This window comes from Dromiciops gliroides, chromosome 4 (assembly GCF_019393635.1).
Source record: "Dromiciops gliroides isolate mDroGli1 chromosome 4, mDroGli1.pri, whole genome shotgun sequence".
In the NCBI taxonomy this organism is placed as follows: Eukaryota; Metazoa; Chordata; class Mammalia; order Microbiotheria; family Microbiotheriidae; genus Dromiciops; species Dromiciops gliroides.
Window position 1 is genome coordinate 349,499,363 of NC_057864.1, and position 23,053 is coordinate 349,522,415.

Below are 23,053 nucleotides of genomic sequence, written 5' to 3' on the forward strand. Positions count from 1 at the left end.
GACTTGAATGAAAAGATATGATAGGATACCCCCCACCTCACCCCTCTGTAGAGGTGGGAGGTTCGAAAGTATTGCACATTGCATCTACTTCACAGACTTATTATGAGGATTAAATGAAATTTTTGTATAGCACTTTGCAAACCTTAAAGTCATGTATAAATGCTATATTTTTTGTATTATTTTCTTGTATTCTCATTTAACTTTTCATTTTAAAAGATTTAGGAAAAATTTAGCATCTATAGCGTAAGCTCAGGGTTATAACAAATTATGAAAATATGAGATAATAATTAAGATTAGAGAAAACACTAATTAATGTCTATGTTACTGCATTTCTTTGGATCTTACTTCAAGAATATATAAAAAGTAAGCACTGGTCCCTGAGTCAGGAGGACCTGAATTCAAATTAGCTGTGTGACCCTGGGCAAGTCACTTAACCCCATTGCCTACAAAGGGGAAAAAAAATACACAAAAAGTTTAGGTTTCCACTCTGCTTTAAAGTTAACATAAACTACAGTGAATTTACTTTGTACTATCATTTTTTAAAAATATTTTTGTATAAAAAGCCTAATCAAATGACTACATATTGTATTATCATATTTTCCAACTATATATCAAATTATCCTCTTTTATATATATGACAACTGTTACACAAATTGCAGGCTCAAACAAGCCTCTACAGGGCATACACCTTGGAAAGTTCTATTTTTTTTAATTTAAAAAAAAATTAATTTAAAAATTTTTTATTTAATTTTGTTAAATGTTACAGTTATAACTTCTGTAGCTATGACAATGTTCCAAAAGTATTTGTTGAACAAATGGTTATTGAGTATGCTCTGGCTCCCTCTCCAAGACCAGGCCCACTATATCTCTTCTCATAGTTGTACAAGGGGTTTGGACTCTGAGAGGTTGGACTCCACTGGCAGTGGCTTCACCGCCCCCCCACCATGATTGTATTCTCCCCAATGTTGAGTGCCAGGGACTAGACCCTGGTAACATTCAACCACTTTACAGCAAATAACTTATACAAAGGGATATTTACTTCAAAGACATAAGAACAGGGGCAGCTAGATGGTGCAGTGGATAGAGCACCGGTCCTGGATTCAGGAGTACCTGAGTTCAAATCCGGCCTCAGACATTTAACACTTACTAGCTGTGTGATCCTGGGCAAGTCACTTAACCCCAATTGCCTCACCAAAAAAAAAAAAAGACATAAGGACAACAAAAGGATACATATTTCCTTTCAAAACACCCAGGCCATATTCTTATTCCATCTCAGTCTCTAGAAACAATGGACTTGAAATTAGCTCAATTCCTAGAATAACGTAAATCCCACTAATGAATTATCATTTCTTATCCCCAGCAGAGACCCAAAGGTATCCCTTGTTCCTTGAAGCATCTGTGCTGAATTGGCTGGATGTTGCTGGATGTTGGGACTCTAAAACAGTGCTCTACATCTTTTTTTTTTTTAACCTAAAGTAGGAAATAGTAAATATCCAGGCAGGCAAAGAAACTAAGCCTGTATTCAAATGACCATATAGTGACCTTGGTGGGGAGGTTCTAAAGCTTCTCCTGTAACAGCACTGCCTCTCACTGGACGTCATCAGGAGTTAACCTAAAACCAGAGCAGCAGAAGATACTTCAGCTGAAGTTAATAAAGCAAAGATATGAGTCCAAGGCAGAATTAAGATCTTTTTGAAGATGCTCCTAGTTTCAGATACTGAGCTGATCAAAAAGGCTTCTTCTAACCAAGTGGTCAGCATAAGGAACCAGTTACAAGATGTATACACATGCCCTATAATCTCTCCAGGATGCTTCCATTGGATATTATCACAACTCTCCTGGAAGAAAGCTCCTGAGCCTCTCTCTCCACACAAGAAATTTGCATTAACTGACACACTAATGTGCTCTGTATGCCAGATCCCAGTCCCCATGGCACTTGAGTATATGAATGAGTGAATGAATCATTTGTACTCGTACATTTCAGCTTTCCTCCATTAGACAGCACTTTGTCTTGGTACAGGTCTTAAAAACAAAATGGAAATTCATTTGCTGAGCTACATTTCGCAGGTTTGAAGTCCTTAGACTTCATCAACTTTGAGGTTAAAAAAATCTCTAAGAACCCACAAAGATTAACTGGACTTGGGGGCAGCTAGGTGGCACAGTGGATAAAACACTGACCCCAGATTCAGGAGGACCTGAGTTCAAATCCAGCCTCAGACACTTGACACTGACTAGCTGTGTGACCCTGGGCAAGTCACTTAACCCTCATTGCCTTGCAAAAACAAACAAAACAAAATATTAACTGGACTTGACATCCCTCTATGTATTTATCATAGTAATTTAAGATATATTGAATCCAAAGTCCTATCCCTAAAAGATCCATAACTCCAAGTTTAAACCAATAGCAGATTTATGCACCTTTAAAAGGGCATATAGAAAGACTTCAATAATGTATCTGTAGCTCTTCTTTTAAAAAGTCTAAAATGGACATAAAAAGCAAAAAAAAAAGAAAGGTGTTTTTTTTTCATTTTGAGGTACATAAACATTATTGTCCATACACAAAGGCTACAATTGAGTTATCTGAATGTGGAAGTTAGTTGAGTCACTCATTTATTCTTCAACATTTGTGGAAAATGCCATTAATAATGGTAAATTTCTATGCTTATTTTACAAGGATACATAAATTGATTAGCATAGTGTAACAATTGGAATAACGCCACCTGCTGGAGACTTACTGTAGAAGAGTTCCACCCATGAAGTGAAGGTCTTTGAGGGCAAGACCAGGAGTCTTTTCTTTGGCGTCAGGAAGTGATGCGGGCTAGTGGGAGGAGGAAGGAAGAGACTGGCGCTCGCTCTGGGGCTCTTTCCTTTGGACTCTGGTGGAGAGCGGAGCTAGAAATGTGCTCTCCCTTTAATAGATAGGAATCTAGGCCTTTCTCTCTCTCTTTACCAAATTCTTGTTTTCCTTAATAAATGCTTAAAAGCCTAACTCTTGCTAAAGTTTATAATTTATTGGCGACCACTCATTAGATATTTTAGACAGTTTAGCTAGAATTTTAGCCCTTAACTTTCCTCTCTTCCTTTTCTATATTGTTATTCATATATTATTAGTTAGCAATAGTTATTATATTCTTTTTACTGTTCCGTCAAGGAAACATTTTGTTTCTTGAGGAACAAAAGGGGGGACTGTAATGATTGGAATGACGCCACCTACTGGAGACTTGCTGTGGAAAGCTCCACCATGAGGAAAATGCCTCAGAGGCATTGTGGCTTTTCCTTGGCATCAGGAAATGACGTTTGCTCATGGGTGCTGTCTATCAAGGCTACCAACCAATCAACTGGAGGAGCCTCCTATGGTCTGGGAGGAGACAGGAAGGAGGAAAGGGAGCCTGGGCAGAGAGCGCTGGCCTTTTTGGCTTCCTGACTTGATGGTGGTGGCGGCAGAGGACTTCACAGGAAATTTGAGGAAAGATAGGAATGCCAGGCTGTTAGAATTCTGTTCTCAATCTTTTTCTTTCTATTTTCCAATAAACCCTTAAAAACCTAAACTCGTTTTATCAGAGATTTTTAGTCAGTTTCCCCCAAACTGGGGGAAGAGATTAGAATCCACATTTAGAATCTTAAATTACACAATAGGGAACCCTTTACAAATTCAGACTGCAACCCTTTTATGCCTTAATAGATCATCTCCATGAGATGCTGTGGGTATTTTTTTTTTCATTAAAAATTCATTGCATGGGGCAGCTAGGTGGCACAGTGGATAAAGCACCAGCCCTGAATTCAGGAGGACCTGAGTTCAAATCCAACCTCAGACACTTGGCACTTACTAGCTGTGTGACCCTGGGCAAGTCACTTAACCCTTATTGCCCCACCCCACCCCCAAAATTCATTGCATACATGAATTTTTTTTCAATAAAAAGGGGGCAGCCATATTTTTTCCTGTCATGGCCTGGGGTGATAGTCACTCCCACAGAAGATAGTTGGGGTTCACAAGCATTTTTGACAGAGAACATTTGATATTGCTATATAAGACCTCCAAAGAAGGAAAAGTGAATTGGCACTGTCTAATTGCTTCTGGTCTATAGCTGTGGTCTCTTCCAACTTCTAAGAGCCCTGTATGTGCTGAAATAGGTGATTAGTAAATGCTTGTTGATTGCCTGAGATGAAAGAACAGCCTGACCCTGGTTCACTTTGCCCTACTGGACTAACTTCAGCCAACTGGGAATAGATGGATGTCATCATAGAGTCAAATGCACGTTGGCATCATCTAAGCCCTGTATTTACAGAGGTCAGTCTACTTCTGGTCTACCTCGGATAGTAAGATTAAGGCAGCTAGTTGGTACAATGGATAGAGCCCTAGAACTCAAACACTTTCTAGTTGTGTGACCCCAGGCAAGTTACTTAACCTCTCCAAACCTCAGTTTTCTCAACTGTATAATTGGGACAATAATAACATCTACCTCACAAAGTAGTTGTATGGCTTAAATTGGCATATAGCTAGATAGTGCTTTGCACTTTAGTATGTATGGATACATATATATATATATATATATATATATATATATAGAGAGAGAGAGAGAGAGAGAGAGAGAGAGAGAGAGAGAGAGAGAGAGAGAGAGAGATTATCTATCATCTATATATCTACGCTAATCCAGAAAGAGAGCTTTGCAAAACTTAAAGCATTATATAAATACTAAGTACCTGAAGAGAATGAAAGGATTTGTGTTCACTGTAGAGCACATCTACAGCCAAAAGTTCCAGCCTAGAATTTTGGGCTTTCTAGAACCTAAAGGCAACTAAGAGACATCACAGGGCAATCTGGGTATAGAACAAATTTCTGGAGGACCAGAGAGAGATTGTTTACCCTGTTCCCATAGACTGAATTCAGAGTCAGAATCTCTCTGGAAATACGGTATGAAAAAAATAGAAGGATCAATCAATTGGCAGAGGTTTATTGAGTACCTATTTTATACTAATCACCATGCTGGGGTCAGTGAGGAAAGAAAAGTAGGATAAATCAGCATCTCTTTCCTCATCCTTCCCTCCTATTCTGCTCCCTTCTCTGGCCAGAAGCAAATAGTTGTGGGAGATAAGATATTTTCCCATGACAGGATAATCCTAGGCAGGTAACCTAAGAAGTTTTGTGCCATATGAGTGGCACAAAACAGAGATGTAAAATATGACCCATGGGCCACATGTGGATCAGAACACCCCCAAATGCAGCCTGGACCAGATTAAAATATAATTAGGAGGGGCAGCTAGGTGGCCCAGTGGATAGAGCACCAGCCCTGGACTCAGGAGGACCTGAGTTCAAACTCGGCCTCAGACACTTAACACTTACTGGCTGTGTGACCCTGGGTAAGTCACTTAACCCCAATTGCTTCACACACACACAAAATATGTGTGTGTGTGTGTGTGTGTGTGTGTGTGTGTGTGTGTGTGTGTGTGTGTGTGTGTGTGTATATATATATATATATATATATATATACACACACAAAATTAGGAAATATTTAACAAAATAAAAACACAATAAAACATAGATAATGTTAACATGTGGTTTGGGAAGTCAATATAGGGCCTACTGGGATCCTTATGTAGGGTTTAGTGGCCCTTATTTCTATTTGAATTTGACATCACTAGTATAGGTGATAGGATTCCAGATTCAGAGCTGAAAAAGATCTTCGAGGTCATCTAATCTAACCCTTTTATTTTTAAAATTTATTTTATTATTTTTTTTGCAGGGCAATAAGGGTTAAAGTGACTTGCCCAGGGTCACACAGCTAGTAAGTGTCAACTGTCTGCGGCTGGATTTGAACTCAAATCATCCTGAATCCAAGACTGGTATTTTATCCACTGCGCCACCTAGCTGCCCCCCTAACCCTTTTATTTTTACATATAAGGAAACCAAGACCACAAGAGGCTAAGGGATTTTTCCAAGGTCACACAGATACCAAGGAGCAGAGTCAGGATTTGAACAACAATTCTACTCCATATACAATGTCCCTGTACTGCATCATGCTGTCTCCCATATTAATCATATTATAGGAGTTAATAATGTTATTAATAGTCCAAACTAAAGAGAGATCGCTTTAGGTTAAGGTGGGCAGGAAAGATAGAAATGAGAGGTTTTGCCCTACGTTTGGAAAAATGGATAGGATTTAGCTATGCAGAGAAAGGGAATTGGTGGGGGGAGCATTTCAGGCTGAAGAAAGACTGTAGAAAAATCTCATGTGCATCTGGGCATGGAGAAAGATAGATGAAGCAATGGATAGAGGACTGAGCCTGAAGCCAGGCTTGAGTTCAAATCTGACCTGAGACTCTAGCTAGTAAGTCTGACTCAATCATTCTAATGGATGAAGAAATTGAGGTCTAAGAGAGGTTATTTGCCAGGTCACACAGATTATAAATAACAGCAACAAGATGATGTACGACCATTTTTTTAGTTGTGTCCAACTCTTTGTGACCCCGTTTGGGGTTTTCTTGGCAAAGATACTGGAGTGGTTTGCCATTTCCTTTTCCAGCTCATTTAACAGATGAGGAACTGAGGCAAACACAGTTAAGTGATTTGCCCAGGGTCACACAGTGTCAAGTGTCTGAGGCCAGATTTGAACTCAGGTCCAGGACCAGTGTTTTATCCACTGTGCCACCTAGCTGCCCCCCGGGAAGCTGAGTCTTTCTGACTTCAGGCCCAGCACCCTGTCTACTTTCCACTTAGGATCATAAGATCATAGATTTAGAACTGATAAGAGACCTTGGAGGTCATTTAAGCCATTTCCCCTCATCTTACAAATAAGGAAACTGAGACTCAAAGAGGTGAAAAGACTTGTCCAAACTTGACCATACAAGTTAGCACAGTCAAGATCTTCCAATTCTATTCCATGGCTGCCTCCCATAGATTGAATCAGTTGAATTTATAATATAAGATTTCCATTATAATAACTCATTTAGTTCCAAGTAGAAATTTAAGTATCTTATATTTATCCTGTAATTTCCAAAATGGCAAAGTCAGGGAACAATATTTTGCAAAACAAGAAAGATCACTATGTAATCTTTCACCTTGGCCAGGACAGAGACAGAAATTTTATCATGGCAAATAGGACAATAGGCTTAAATAACACATTTGGGGGGGGCGGGCAATAGGGGTTAAATGACTTGCCCAGGGTCACACAGCTAGTAAGTATCAAGTGTCTGAGGTTGGATTTGAACTCAGGTCCTCCTGAATCCAGGGCCGTTGTTTTATCCACCTTGCCACCTAGATGCCACCTTAAATAACACATTTTCAAATGGATGTCCTGTGTTTTGTTGAGACTGATAGTCCTTCGTTTTAGGAGCTTCATGGCCCTCTGCCTCTTCTTCCTTTGGAATCCTCTCCTGTGCAGACATTCACTTCTTCTAGGATACCATCCCTATGAATAATCATTATTTGGGGGTCACCTTCCTTGAAGATTCCTTAGCATGTCTAGTGTTTCACTCAAGAGGTTATTTCAGTGCAGTTGTGCCTAAAGATTAGGGAATAGTCTAAAATTAAGTGACTTCTGAAAATCCCTTCCAATCTTGTGATTTTTAAAAATCTTCCAACTGCTTTCCAAATGCTTAGTAATTCACCCCCTCAGTTGCAGTGAGGGTTAAGCAGTTGGGATGGTGCATGGCATTCCTGAGACCTCAGCAAGAATGAACATCAGAGCCAAGATTAGGATTCGGGAACTTTCTACTTTTAGTCCCCAGTTCTAAATCACGACTCCTCCCTGTCTGCTAGAATTGAAGCTTTCATTAAGTCCCAGATTAATGGGACTAAGTATCTTGAAACCCACATTTCCCAAATGTAGCTGATATTAATTGGGCCCATCTTCACAATCACTGTGAGATGAAGATAGTTCATGTTCTCAGGCTTGCCAAGAAGAGGGCAGTAAGCCACTTGTTTATCTTGGCAGATTTCTTTGTCTGTGTATGATTCCTTCTCTTCTTTCCTAAGGTCAAAGGATCTCATTTCTACTGAGTTAAGAGGACTTTCTGAATTTGGTTGATCTTGCGTTCATTCTTTAGCTAATACCATGGAATTTGGGCCTTTCTTGTCCTTGGTTTCCATGAAAGCTATTGAAGGTATATCAATTAAATCAGCATAACCTACATCACCACCTTGACCTGCTGAATTTTTAAAAATTCTGCTATTAATTTAAAATAGGGAAGGGAGAAGGTGTTAATCATTGGCCAGAAGATGTAAAGTCCAAGTTAGTACTTAAAGCAACATCATATCATTACATGGGCAGTTATCTATATGGTATAATTTAAAGTGCACTAAGAATAAGCATGAGAATGATCTTAGAAAAACATGGAAAGACTTTTACACAATACTGAAGCGTGATATGAGCAGAACCAAGAGAACATTGTATACAGTAACAGCAATATTGTTTTAAGAATGGCATTCAGAGAATAAGTAATTTTTTTTTTAGAATAAGTAATTTTTACTTATAAATATCAAAATTAACTACAAAGGACATGTGAAAAAAGAAGCTATCTGCATTCAAAGAAAGAATTGATAAATAGAAGTTTGTATAGAATAATTTTACATATATATATACACATACACAATATACCTATTTATGTCTAATCGTAGCCATCTATAGGGTAGGATGGGGGAGGGAAGGGGAAAATAAAGAAAAAACATACATGATAACTTTATTATACATTTAAAAGAAATAGTAAGTTGTACATAATAGATTTGCAGTTTCATGTGCAAACATATTTTTTCATTCTTCTGTTATGGAAATTTTTGTGTTATTTCATAAATTATAAATGAAATAAATACAATTAAAAAAATAAAAAATAAAGTACTCTGTGAAGCCCCCAACCTATACATCTCTCGCCTGCCATCCTGCCTGAAATTCCCACCAAAAAAGGAGCATTGCTTCAGATAAATTGCCCCACCATGAGTTCATTTTTTAAAAAATGCAAATATACCCTGGAGGTAACAACACATAAAACATATATAACATCATGTTATTGAATTAATTAAGGAGAGCAAACCAAGCCAGTCCTTTCAAAAGTCTCAGAAGGAACAGGACACAGGACAGAAAAGTTCTGAAGGAATAGAATTGAGGATTACTGGGAGGCTAGACCTGGATAGGGTGCTTCACTGAGGATTCCAGAGGAGCCCCCCCCCCAAAAAAAAGGTACTTTGTAGTTGGGTAGGTATAGACAATGTTGGCTACCTCCCAGTTTTTCTGTGACTGATTTTAGCCCAGATTCATTGGTAAGTGTTAACTTTATATCAACTAGCACCTTGCTATATTTGTTGTTGTTCAGTCATTTTAGTCATGTCTTACTCTTTATGACCCTATTTAGGGTTTTCTTGGCAAAGATCCTGGATTGGTTGCCATTTTACAGATGAGGAAACTGAGGCAAACAGGGTTATGTGACTTACCCAGGGTCACACAGCTAGTAAGTGTCTGAAGTCAAATTTGAACTAAGAAATAGGAATCTTCCTGACTCCAGGCCCTGTACTCTACCCACTGCAGCACCTAGCTGCCCACAGTGCTATGTACACAGTAAGAAATATTGATTTGAAATGGACCTTGGACTGGCTAACTCTATTCTTAAATTGACTTTATGATTTCTGTTAGAACAAGTGATAGTTTTTATTACACATATACTTCTGGAATTTTAGTGAATCAAAAAGCTATTTATTGAATAAGTGAGAGAAGTAAATAGGGATGACTGATTTTGATCTCTTCTTTCCTACCTCTGATGTCCCTAATTAGATTAAAAAAACAGAAAAAAACTTACACTTAAAAAAAATGTGATTATCTCACAGGTGATAGTCATTAAAAATGTGACATTCCTGCTAATATTACAATAGGTAGCTATCTGATATTTGGTCTAGAGCAAACCACCTACCTATTCTGGCCTCATTTTCCTCATGTCTATAATGAAAAAGCAACAAGATGAACTCAAATAGAAGCAGAGGCCACTAAATCATACATAAAGACCCCTGGGGGCCACATATTGACCTAGAAAAATCACATATTAACATTACCTATGTTTTATTGTAATTTTATTTATTTCATTAACTATTTCCCAATTGCATTTTTTTTTTTGTGGAGCAATGGGGGTTAAGTGACTTGCCCAGGGTCATAGAACTAAGTGTCAAGTGTCTGAGAACAGATTTGAACTCAGGTCCTTCTGAATCCAGGGCCAGTGCTTTATCCACTATGCCACCTAGCTGCCCCCCAATTGCATTTTAATCTGGTTCAGTCCCACTATGTAGTGTTGTGAGCTCCTTGTACCCTATGGGTAGGTGTTTGACATTGCTGGATTACATGATTTTTAAGGACTCTGAAATGCTATGATAGATATATCACCTTTTCTTTGGCTACCTTCTCATCATTTAGAACATCCAAAGGATACTTAGTCTCCATTGTCTGGTCTACAATTCTGAATGTAATGTTTACCTATCTCCACTTTAGAATGAAATTGAATGGAACTTCTTTGGAGGATAAAAGAATCGTAGAGGAGCAAAGGAAGTGGCATCCTACCTGCCAATTTTCAAGTTAAGCTTCCAAATCTAAATAGTAAACTCACTGGAATACCAAAAGACTTAAGTATTTATTGTCTCCCATATTATATATACATACATAAATATATTTACATATACATATATAGAATTTTCTACACCTTTATTCTTAGTAATAGGTTTCTTTCCCCCCTCTATGTTTTGGGATAGTCAGTCAATAAACATTTATTAAGTGCCTACTATGTTCCAGGCACTGTAAACACTAAGGATACAAAAAGAGGCAAAAGACAGTTCCTGATCTCAAGGAAGTCACAATATAATTGAGTGTGTGTGCATAAGAGAGAGAGAGAGAGAGAGAGAGAGAGAGAGAGAGAGAGAGAGAGAGATCTGCCCCTTTCAATACTAGTGAGAAGCAAGTCAGTGATTCCAGGTTCACTGGCAAATCTTCAGAGCTCTCTTTTCTAGGCAAAGCAGACCATTTGCTCTCGCCCAGTGTTAGTCTATCTTTTTCCTGCTTCCATATAGCTTTGGGGTTTTTTATTTTATTAAATTTTTCTTCCAATTACATGTAAAGATAATTTTTGAGTTCTAAATTTTTCTCCTACCCTCCCTTCCCTGCCCTCTCCAGAAGCCAGCAAGCGATCTGATATAGGTTATACATTACAATGATGTTAAACACATTTCCACATTAGTGTAACGATTGGAATGACGCCACCTGCTGGAGACTTACTGTAGAAGAGTTCCGCCCATGAAGCGAAGGTCTTTGAGGGCAAGACCAGGAGTCTTTTCTTTGGCGTCAGGAAGTGATGCAGGCTAGTGGGAGGAAGAAGGAAGAGACTGGCGCTCGGTCTCGCCCTTTCCTGAGGACTCTGGTGGAGAGCGGAGCTAGAAACGTGCTCTCCCTTTAATAGATAGGAATCTAGGCCTTTCTCTCTCTCTTTACCAAATTCTTATTCTCCTTAATAAATGCTTAAAAGTCTAACTCTTGCTAAAGCTTATAATTTATTGGCGACCACTCATTAGATATTTTAGACAGACTAGCTAGAATTTTAGCCCTTAACATTAGTCATGTTGTAAGAGAAGAATCAGAACAAAAGGGAAAAATGCAAGAAAGAATAAACAACAATAACAAAAAAGCAACAACAAAAGTGAAAATAGTATGCTTCAATCTGCATTCAAACTCCATAGTTCTTTTTCTGCATGTGGAGAGAGAGAACATTTTCCACCATGAGTCTTTTGGCATTGTCTTGGATTATTGTATTGCTGAGAAGAGTTAAGTCTATCACAGCTGATCATCACACAATGTTGTTGATACTATATGCAATGTTCTCTTTGATCCTGCTCATTTCACTCAGCATCAATTCATGTAAGCCTTTACAGGTTTTTCTGAAATCCATATGCTTATCATTTCTTACAGCACAATTGTATTCCATTACTTTCATGTATCACAACTTGTTTAGCCATTCCCCAATTGATGGGCATCCCCTCAATTTCCAATTCTTTGTCACTCCATATCTCTTTATAATGTGACATCCATATCTAACATGGTCTCCTCTCACATCTCTACCTGTTGTTGTCGTGTCCTTTCTGCAAAGTCTAGGGCAATTGCTACCTCCTACAAGAAACTTACCATTCAGTTTAGACACCTCATACCTTTACATTCAAATTTGACTTCTACTAGATTGTGAATTCATACAGAGTTGCAAAGGACCTCTGAGGTCTCTGCTGCAACCTGTCCCTTTACAGCAATTTCTGCTATATCATGATCAGCAAATGGTTTTGTACCCTTCCAATGACAGGGAGCTCAATACTTGTTAGGATAGCTCAGCCCCTTGAAGCAAGAGCTAATTACCAGTATTTAGTAAAATGTACACTACACAAAATAAGTATACAACAAATGTTTCTTCAACTGAGTTTCATTTTTATCCATTGCATTTCCCTTATCAGCAGAGTAAGATATTTCAAGCAGTATGAATTTTTAAATTCAAATACTACAGAAGTATCAAACATACTTCCCACAAGCCTGTATAACCAATAAGACTCTTAAGTACAGCCTGAATTAGATTAAAATTTAATTGTGAGGGGCAGCTAGGTGGCACAGTGGATAGAGCACCAGGCCTGGATTAAGGAGGACCTGAGTTCAAATCTGGCCTCAGACACTTAATACTGACTAGCTGCGTGACCCTGGGCAAGTCACTTAACCCCAATTACCTCACCAAAAAAAACATTAATTGTGAAATGCTGAACAAAATAAACAAAAATACAATAGAATGAAGATAATGTTAATACGTTGTTTTATAAGCCAGCATATATGGTTTACTGTCCCCCTCTCTATTTGAGTTTAAAACCACTGAGCTAAAATATTCCTACCGATTCCTTATCCTACTGGAGAAATACTTTAATCAGCTTCTAAGTCTAGCTGGTACTACCTCAAGTACTACCTCTAACTAGCATTGGTTCAGTCCAATCTATTATCATTCTTATATCATTGTCAAAATGTGCATCATGGTACAGAAAAATGAATGCCATATTGGGAGTTAAAGAATCTGGGTTTAATTCCTGGTTCTGCCCCTCACTACCTGTGTGATCTTTGGTAGTTGTCTAACCTCTCCAGGTCTTCATTTCTTGATCTGCCAAATTAGGAGGGTGGTATAGTTGAACAACAAGGTCTTTTCTAGCCCTAAACCTATGATCTGGTGTAATAAAAGTAATTTTTTTGCAGGGCAATGACTTGCCCAGGGTCACACAGCTAGTAAGTATCAAGTATCTGAGTCTGGATTTGAACTCAGGTCCTCCTGAATCCAGGGCTGGTACTTTATCTACTGTGCCACCTAGCTGCCCCCAATAAAAGTAAGTTAGATAAAGTCTCAAGTGATTTAGTAATGTAGTATAAATGGTGGAATATCTAAGAAATCATCAGGAGAAGTAAGATCAGAAACTTACCAGAGTCCCAGTGTCAGAAAGAAAAAAGACTGTCCTTAAAAAAAATAGTATTAGACATAAAGAAGGAATTTTGAAGTACTTGCAATGCAACATTTTTGCAAATCAGCTACTTATTCATATAGTTTAGTCAATGTGAGAAAAATTAATAAAGTTAGTGAAATTTCTTACAACAGAGGTTCTTATCCTGGAATCCACAGGCCCTCAAGAAGTCTTCGGATAGATTTTTAGGGGGTCTATGAATAGGGGAAAAGTGCATCTTTATTTTTACTAACCTAAGATTTCCTTTGTAATCAATGTATTTTATTTTATGCATTTGAAAGCCTTATTCAGGGTTTTCAAGGGATCTACAGGTTGCACTGAATTCCCAAAAGGGTCTATGATATGAACAAAGGTTAAGAAAAGAAGGAGATTAAAATACTCTAATACTGGACATGGGAGGAAAACCATTAGCTAACCACTTCATGGTTCAGAGTGCTTGCACCAACACTGGTAATTCAACCCGAGCAAAGCTTTCAGCAGTCAGCATGGCTCCTTGTTGCATAAAAAGTTGGGGAGGCATTTTCTTCCCCACCCTGCATCCCTTTTTTTCTTTTTCCTATCCCTTAAAACCACTTCATAGAAAGCCTGCAGGTCAAGCTTCCTTAAAACAGATATTCCAACCAAAGGCTGAATGTACTTCTGGAGTCCACGCCTAAGAGGGAAATATCAAAATAAAGACTTCCAAGTAACCCTGGATATTTACAGACGAGACATATGCCAGCTGACTAGCTATGTTTAGAATGGCTGAGGAGCATTTAGATTTGTTTCCTGTAGAAGTATCTGGGACTGATGAGGTGATGTTTACACAAATGTGAGGATGAAGTCACCAGGATATTTTTACTTGATATACAGATATGTTATTAATCCTTTCTCCCCATCCCCCTCTTCCACCCCATTAGGTCAGTAGGACCACAGAATATATGTGGCATAATGGCTTTTTCTAATCTAAATCCTCCTGTATCATTCCTTTTAAAAAAAGTATTTCCATGAGACATTTTCTCTTTATACTGCTCACCACATTTCAAAAGTAATAATATGCAATTCAATAGATTCCATCTTGTTAAACACCTTTATCGGCTGTGCTCTCACCTTTAAATGGGTTGTCTTGTTATTTCCAGTCAGAAAATTCTTCTTTTGAACATGGGGAATCTCTTTCATTTTATTTGTTCTTTCTAGAAATGATGTTCTGCTCAATCCTATCCCCTCACCTAGAAGTCTCTCTCTTCCCGCCCCCCTCTCATAAAACTTGTAACTCTCTTATGCCCTTATCATACATTAACTTTTATTCTGGTATAGAGAGAGACTTAGGGCCAGCTAAATAGCTCAGTATATAAAGCACTGGGTCTGAAGTCAGGAAGACCTGAGTTCAAATTCAACATCACACACGTACTAGCTGTGTGACCTTGGGTAAGTCAACCTAATTTGCTTCAGTTTCCTCATATGTAAAATGAGCTAGACAAGGAAATAGCAAACCATCCCATTATCTTTACCAAAAAAAAAAATGGGGTCACAAAGAGTTGGACCCAACTGAAATGGCAAAATAACAATAATAACAATGGAGAAAAGTTTTCATTTTTTTGGGTTAATGGACAAAATACAACATCAAAGCAATTAGGGTTTGCTACTGGCTGATGGGCCTAACAAAGGCAGAGCTATGGATTTGAGAAATGGAGGACAATGGATCTTGCCTCCTTAGCTTAACTTTTTTCTCACTTAAATTATATTCAATCATAAAATCTGTTCATGCTAAATCACAGAGGATTTGGGGGGTATCCCACAGTATATAAAACTAAGTTTATATACTATCTTTTAAAACTAAAGCTAGGGGGCAGCTAGGTGGTGCAGTGGATAAAGCACCAGCCCTGGATTCAGGAGTATCTGAGTTCAAATCTGGCTTTAGACACTTGACACTTACTAACTGTGTGACCCTGGGCAAGTCACTTAACCCTCATTGCCCCACCAAAACCAAAAACCAAAAACCAAAAAAACCTAAAGCTGAAACTGTTAAGGACTAAAATTCTAGCTAGTTTGTCTAAAATATCTAATGAGTGGTCGCCAATAAATTATAAGCTTTAGTAAGAGTTAGACTTTTAAGCATTTATTAAGGAGAATAAGAATTTGGTAAAGAGAGAGAAAGGCCTAGATTCCTATCTATTAAAGGGAGAGCACATTTCTAGCTCCCTTCTCCACCAGAGTCCAGAGGAAAGAGAGCCTGAGACCGAGCGCCAGTCTCTTCCTTCCTCCTCCCACTCCCCCGCATCACTTCCTGACGCCAAAGAAAAGACTCCTGGTCTTGCCATCAAAAACCTTCGCTTCATGGGCAGAACTCTTCTACAGTAAGTCTCCAGCAGGTGGCGTTATTCCAATCGTTACAAAACTATAAAGATTAAAAGAGACAATCTTTGCTTTCAAGGAACTTATAACTTGGTTCAGGAGATAAGACAGGCATACAACAAACCATAGAGCACCCTCCTCTCACAAGAGAAGGCCCCGGAATTACTATCTGGTTCATGGTTCTCTCTGGATCTATCTTCACTTCAAAATCCATAATTCAGTAATCCCCACTGATATGGGGTTTTCTCTCCCTTTAGTCAGCCAAATCAAAGCAAGGGCATAGAAGCAACCCTCTTTAATATCAAATATATATATTTAAAATATGAGCTAATATTGTTTGCAATGGGGAAACACTAAAAACTTTCCCAACTTAGGTAAAGCAGGGATGTCTATTTTCCACACTATGATTAACATCTGAAAATGCTATTTATTTAGCCTCTCTAGGTCTTAATTTCTTAATCTGTAAAATTAAGGAGTTGGTATAGTTGAGCAACAAATTCTTTTTTAGTCCCAAATCTTTGATACAGTGTAGTTAAAGTAATTTAAATAAAGGCTCGAGAGTGATTTATCACTTTAAGACAAGAGAACAAAATAAATGGTGTAAAAATCACGAAAAATATAAAATCATTCCCATTCATAAATCACCTAATGATATAATTTTAAAATCACAAATAATCGAGAAAGAAAACTTCATTAAGTTTTACCTTCATTAGGTTAGCAGAATGCAAAATAAATTCACAAATGTAATCAGCATTTCTATATGCTACTAACAAAAAGCAGAAACCAAATAAATTTCATTCAAAATAACTAAAAACATGTAAATATGAAGCAATTACAGATTTATATGACTACAACTTCCAATTACTCTTTGCAGAAATAAAGGGAGGGGCAGCTAGGTGGCAGAATGGATAGAGCACTGGACCTGGAGTCAGGAGTACCTGAGTTCAAATCCGGCCTCAGACACTTAACACACTTACTAGCTGTGTGACCCTGGGCAAGTCACTTAACCCCAATTGCCTCACTAAAAAAAAAAAAAAAAGAAAGAAAGAAAGAAAGGGAAACAAATAATTGTAAACAGTCAATCCTCTGGGGCAGCTAGGTGGCTCACTGGCCCTGGATTCAGGAGTACCTGAGTTCAAATCTGGCCTCAGACACTTGACACTTACTAGCTGTGTGACCCTGGAAAAGTCACTTAACCCTCATTGCCCCCCCCCCCCACACACACACACACGCACAAAATGCTGGAGTGGTTGCCATTTTCTTCTCCAGCTCATTTTACAGATGAGGAAACTGTGGCAAAATTAAGTGACTTGCCCAGGGTCACACAGCTGGTAAGTGTCTGAAGTCATATTTGAACTCAGGTAAAGGAGTCTTTCTGACTTCAGGCCTGGCACTCTATCTACTGTACCACCTAGATGCACAAATAACTATTGATTAGAGAAATAGAAATTAAAAAGAACTCTGAAGTACCACTTCATACCTATCAGATTAGCTAACATGAGGAAAAGGAAACTTAAAAATATCAGAGGGAATGTGGGAAAATGAGATACTAATACAGTGTTGGATTGGAGTAGAGTTGCAAAATGGGCCAACCATTCTGGAGAATGATTTAAAACTATACCCAAAGGGTTCTCAAACTATGTATACCCTTTGAACCAGCAACACTTCTACTTAGTCTATATCCCAAAGAAACCAAAGAAACAGAAAAAAAGACCTATATGAAAACATTTATAGCAACTCTTTTTGTGGTGGCAAAGAATAAGAAATTGAGGGAATATCCATCATTGGGGGAATGAATGACAGAGTTGTGGTATATGATTGTAATGGAATATTAGTAGTAGGCCTCCACCAGTCGCTGACAACCATGGATCAGCGCCTTGAAGAGCCACAGACCACAGTGTGGCTGTGTGTTGTATCTACCCCATGAGGAGTAGCTGAAGTGTCCTCTCCAGGGCGCTAGCCCAAGCAGATCAATATGGAAAACAAGCTGTTGCCCATGCAGCAGGTTTTCCCTCTCCGCGACATTGGTGGATCCAAAGGAGAGGCAGAGCCAATACAGTTTGGCACCAGTGCCGCCACAGGAGTTGCCAGAGGCATGTGATGTCCAACATCCAACTGCCTAAGGGACTCCAACTCCTGATTTTTCCTCCGGGTTAACTCCCGAAGCCTTTCCCATATATGGGTATAGCCACAAGGCAGTGGAGGCTTAAAATCAGGGTTTCCTTCCCCTAGATGAGTTGCCTACCAAGGCTGACGAGCCCCACCTGCCCTAAACTAAACGACTGGTTTTAAGGCGCCAGTGACTTTCCTTTGCCCCTTCTCCTGTTAGTGGAAACAGTTCTGCCACGAAAAGGCCAGGAGTGGGGCTTCGGTTGTCAGAGGCTATTTGAGACCCACGCCAGTGGAACGTTTTATAGGGAGTGGGAGCTTATCCCCACTCCCTGGCATGACAACCTTCGGAATGGAATATTATTGTTATAAGAATTGATGACAAGGGTGGTTTCAGAAAAACTGGGAAGACATATGAAATGATGCAAAGTGCAAGGAGCACATTATACATAATAACAGCAATTTTATGTAATGATCGACTATAAATGATGACTATTTTGATCAATGCAAGGATCCAAGACAATTCTGAAGGACATATGATAAAAAATGCTATCCACCTCCAGAGAGAGAACTGATTAACTCTGAATAAAAATTGAAGTGTATGTTTTTCACTTTATCTTTCTTGCCTTTTTTGCAACATGGCTAATATGGAAATATGTTTTCTATGATTTCACATGTATAATTGATACCACTTTTTGCCTTCTCAATAAGTAAGAGAGTGTTGGAAGGGAGGAAGAGAATTCAGAAGTGATTTTTTTTTTTAAAAAGAGTGTTAAGGGGCAGCTAGGTGGCGCAGTGGATAGAGCACCAGCCCTGGATTCTAGAGGACCTGAGTTCAAATCTGACCTCAGACACTTTACTTTTACTAGCTGTGTGACCCTGGGCAAGTCACTTAACCCCAATTGCCTCACCAAAAAAAAAAGTGTTGAAAATAAATAACAAATTAATTAAAAAATAAAAACTCCATTTTTAATATAAATTTTCCTTGCCCTTATTGTACCAGAGGCATGTTTAAAATATAGAATAGTTTTCTATATGGATATCAAATACTCTAGCATTCTTATGAGTATTCCTGGGCATATTTTATTCACTTGGAATACTTGAATAAACTACAAGTATATAACTGAATCAGAGGCTTCATGATAACAAACAATATAAAGATTATTATTATGATATTTGGGGTCAACTTGTTCAGTAGTTATTGAATTGATAATAAGTTGCTCTTTATAGCCCTGGAACTTTTTTGTTCAGTCCATTTTAAGAATACTTGTAGTTAGCTTGCTTTAGTGATCAGTACCATCTGCACAGAAGCATTTCTGGAAGGTGGAGTATTGATATTGCTGATTTGTTCCAATATATCTTTCACTCTTGTGATACTAGCACATTAGGAGCAGCAAGGTGGCTCAGCGGATAGAACACTGGCTCTGAATTTGGGAGGATCTGAGTTCAAATCTCACCTCAGATTCTTACTAGTTGTGTGACCCTGGGAAAGTCACTTAATCCCAAAACACACACACACACACACACACACACACACACACACACACACACACTGCTACTGGACCCAGATGGATCTGGAGAAGTGAGTGAAGTTGGTGACCTTGCACAACCCTCCCTCACTTAAATCCAAGTCAGTGCAAGTCATGACATCACCATCTTAAGTCATGGTCTTCAAGAATGAAGGACAAACAACAACAAAAACAAAAATAGCACAGTGCCTAGCATATAACAGATGTTTTATGTAGCTCTATCTGCCTGTCTGTCTGTCTATACTATATCTATCTACCAGCACATGAAGAAGCACCAATACTCTACTATCTTCTATATCAAACTGATCATCCAAGTGATGTTGCAAAGAACCAAACTTCAACCCTCCACCTCCCAGTCTATTTTTCATCATTATAGGAGCAATTGCATTATACTGGTTGAGGTGCTAAGAGCTCAACTTTTTGATTTGATGTTTATTTTGGTTGGGCCATAAAATTTTCATTTATTTCATAGCAGTCCTCATTAAAAAAAAAAAACCCACATATACACAATAAGACCCGAATTTTCCTCACTCATGTATGTTTTAGATTATATAGTCGGGGGGGGGGGGGGCAGCTAGATGGCGCAGTGGATAGAGCACCAGCCCTGGAGTCAGGAGTACCTGAGTTCAAATCTGGCCTCAGACACTTAACACTTACTAGCTGTGTGACCCTGGGCAAGTCACTTAACCCCAACTGCCTCACCAAAAAAAAGTTAATGGTGCAGGAGCATTTTAGGGGGCAGCTAGATGGCACAGTGGATAAAGCACTGGCCTTGGATTCAGGAGGACCTGAGGACCTGAGTTCAAATCCAGTTTCAGACACTTGACACTTACTAGCTGTGTGACCCTGGGTAAGTCACTTAACCCTCATTGCCTCACCAAAAAAAAATATTATATAGTCAGGGGCTATGTTTGTGAAATTCCCTTTGTTCAGGGAATATTATATTATAGTTTTATCCATATAAAATAGTATGTAAAGAGAAGGAATAATAGTAATAGCTAACATTTATATAGCATTTAATGTGTGTTAGGCACTGTGCTAAGCACTTTACAATTATTACCTCATTTGATCTTTGTAAAAATAAAACAACATTGTTAAAATGGCTGTGACCTCATGGACCCCTTGAAGGGGTCTTGGGAGTCCCAGGGATCCTGTGACCACACTTTGAGAAGCACTGTCTTACTCCATTTCTAGGTGTAGTGCTAAGCACTAGGGATACAAAGAAAAAACAGAAAAGAATCCTTTCTCTCAAGGAGGTCATATTCAATCAGAGGAGACATATGATTGGCTTTGTTATCATGCCATTTATTCATATTGACCCAGTGGTCCACTAAAACTCCCAGATCATTTTCAGATGAGCTGCTACCTAGGCACACTTCCTTCCCCTTTATACTTTTGAAGACGCTTCTTTAAACCCAAACATAAGACTTTATTTATCCCTGTAAAATTTAATCTTATTGGGTTCATCCAACTGTTTTAATCTGTCACAGTCTTCTTAAATTATAACATCAAGTACTCTAGTTTTATGCTAACAGCAAATTTAGGAAACAAGCATTTGGTCAAGTAATTGAGAAATGGCTAATTAACCTTATGGCCTCGACCAATATAACATAAATTAAAGACTAAAAAGAGACTCTTTCAGATTCCATAATCCTAGAAAGCATTTTATTTTCTTGAATAGCTTTAAGGTAAATTGACCAAAACATATCATTTTCATAGACCATAGATTTAGAGCTGAAAGAGAGTTTAGAAAGATCATCTGTCCCAATGCCCCCTTTCTACTGATGAGGAAACTCAGGCCCAGAGAGGTTAATAAACTTTTTCGGTGTCACATAAGGAATAAGGGACATAGGATCTGAACCCAGGCCTTCTGACTATATCCAATTCTCTTTCTACTATACCATAACAAATCCATGCAGTTTTCATATATAGTACCTCTTTGCTAAGGCTTTTATTTGTGAAAAGTCACTCTTGGGTATTCATGGAACGGTGGCCCTGAATCAGAGCAATATCCATGACCAAATTTCACGTTCTTGTCCATAAATCAGCAATGAGCCTAGTCGCTTCAGCACTGACTTGGTATTGTTAGTGATCTAGTTCTGTGACCAGCTCTCCCCCTTCACATATCACAGATCACTTTGTACCACTTCTACACTGAAAGCTGCTTTCTTGGAAGAAGGGATCATGCCTGATCTAATCTTTCCCCAGGACCCATCAGGAGGCACTCTTCGCATTTGTTGAATAGGTGAATGAACGAACATTAACTTGTTACCTGAAAAATATGCATGCTTTGGTCAAATAGCCAGTCCCAAGTTCTCAAAACAACCATACAACTTTGCTTTGACCATGTCAATGGCAACATAGTGCCATTAAGTTAACATCTCTGGATTCAGATCTTAGCTCTGTGTGACCTTGGGCAAATCACCTTAACTCTTTTGATCTCTGCTTCCTCCATCATAAAAAAAGAGGGTTGTACCAAATGGCCTGTAAGGTCTATCGCAGTCCTGGCTCTGTAATCCTATGAGCCTAAAATTTCTGAATCACTAAATTGCAGTCCCTGGAATTCATATGCTGCCTGTGAGATAACTTTACATGTTCAATGAAGCCTAATGATAAAAGTGTTTAGAGAACCACAGAAATACTGTTGTGTTGGCCACTATTATTTAACAGGGCAGATGGTTATTTTAGCATTGGGATAAACTACAAACCATAGTGTTTATAGATTCAAAGGACCCTTCCAGTCATTTCACCCATTTAGAGAAAGACACTACCACCCTGGAGAAGTCAATTTCGTTTGATGAGCTAAAAGAAAAATCCACAACCCCTTTATTCTCTTATTGTTGTCTGCTGTGCCTAAGGACTCTTCAGCAGGTTTCCTTGCCACAGTGATGTAAGTCTACCACAGACCCCCAAAGAGCTGTCCATTGAAGCTGCTTGCCCTTTGAACCTGATTCCTCTCAGGAGTAGTTTGGATGGTGTACAAATTTAAAAGCCAAAGAGAGGATTGATGATTGGGGCTGTCCACTGCCTGGACTAAGCCATGGATAGAGGGCCAGGAATGCCAAGAAGCCACACATTCCATTAATAGCTGAGCAAAGCAGCCACAAGCTATTGACTGCTCTGACAGAGAGAGCCCCCAGGTGCTGAGTGTTTAGCCCATGGGAAAAAAAAAAAGGTGCTGCACGGCTCAATTCAGACTTTCAGCCCTTTAAGCTGGGCCTATGATCTTAAAGGATGGCTTCAAATAAAAACCGAGCTGCTTCCTCTGTGCTTTCAAGAGAGGAGTTAATCTTTATCATGACAACTTAAGGCCATGGTCCAGTTTGAATGGCACCCGCTACAGATGCATTTCATCTTCTGTTTTGTTTTGTTTTCCTATTGGCAATAGATCTTAACCCTTCCTTGGTGTCCCACGGAGCCCTGCTGCCTTTGGAAGAACTCGCTATCATTCTTAATATATTTTAATAGCACAATGCAGCCAGACTTTGAAATTGTGGAAGGGAAAGCATCTGTTTCTACAGAAACCTACCACATTTAAAAAGGTAAGAACAGGGGGCAATTAGGTGGCGCAGTGGATAGAGCACCGGCC

General features: G+C 38.8%; 1 protein-coding gene across 1 annotated transcript in view; it reads right to left on the reverse strand.

The window, feature by feature from the left end:
• Positions 1 to 7,732: 7,732 nt before the first annotated feature.
• Positions 7,733 to 23,053, reverse strand: part of ROS1 (ROS proto-oncogene 1, receptor tyrosine kinase) — a 140,589-nt gene continuing 125,268 nt past the window's right edge. Inside the window, 1 exon segment of the mRNA XM_044003473.1 lies at positions 7,733 to 8,165. Coding sequence (XP_043859408.1) covers positions 7,733 to 8,165 — 433 coding nt within the window.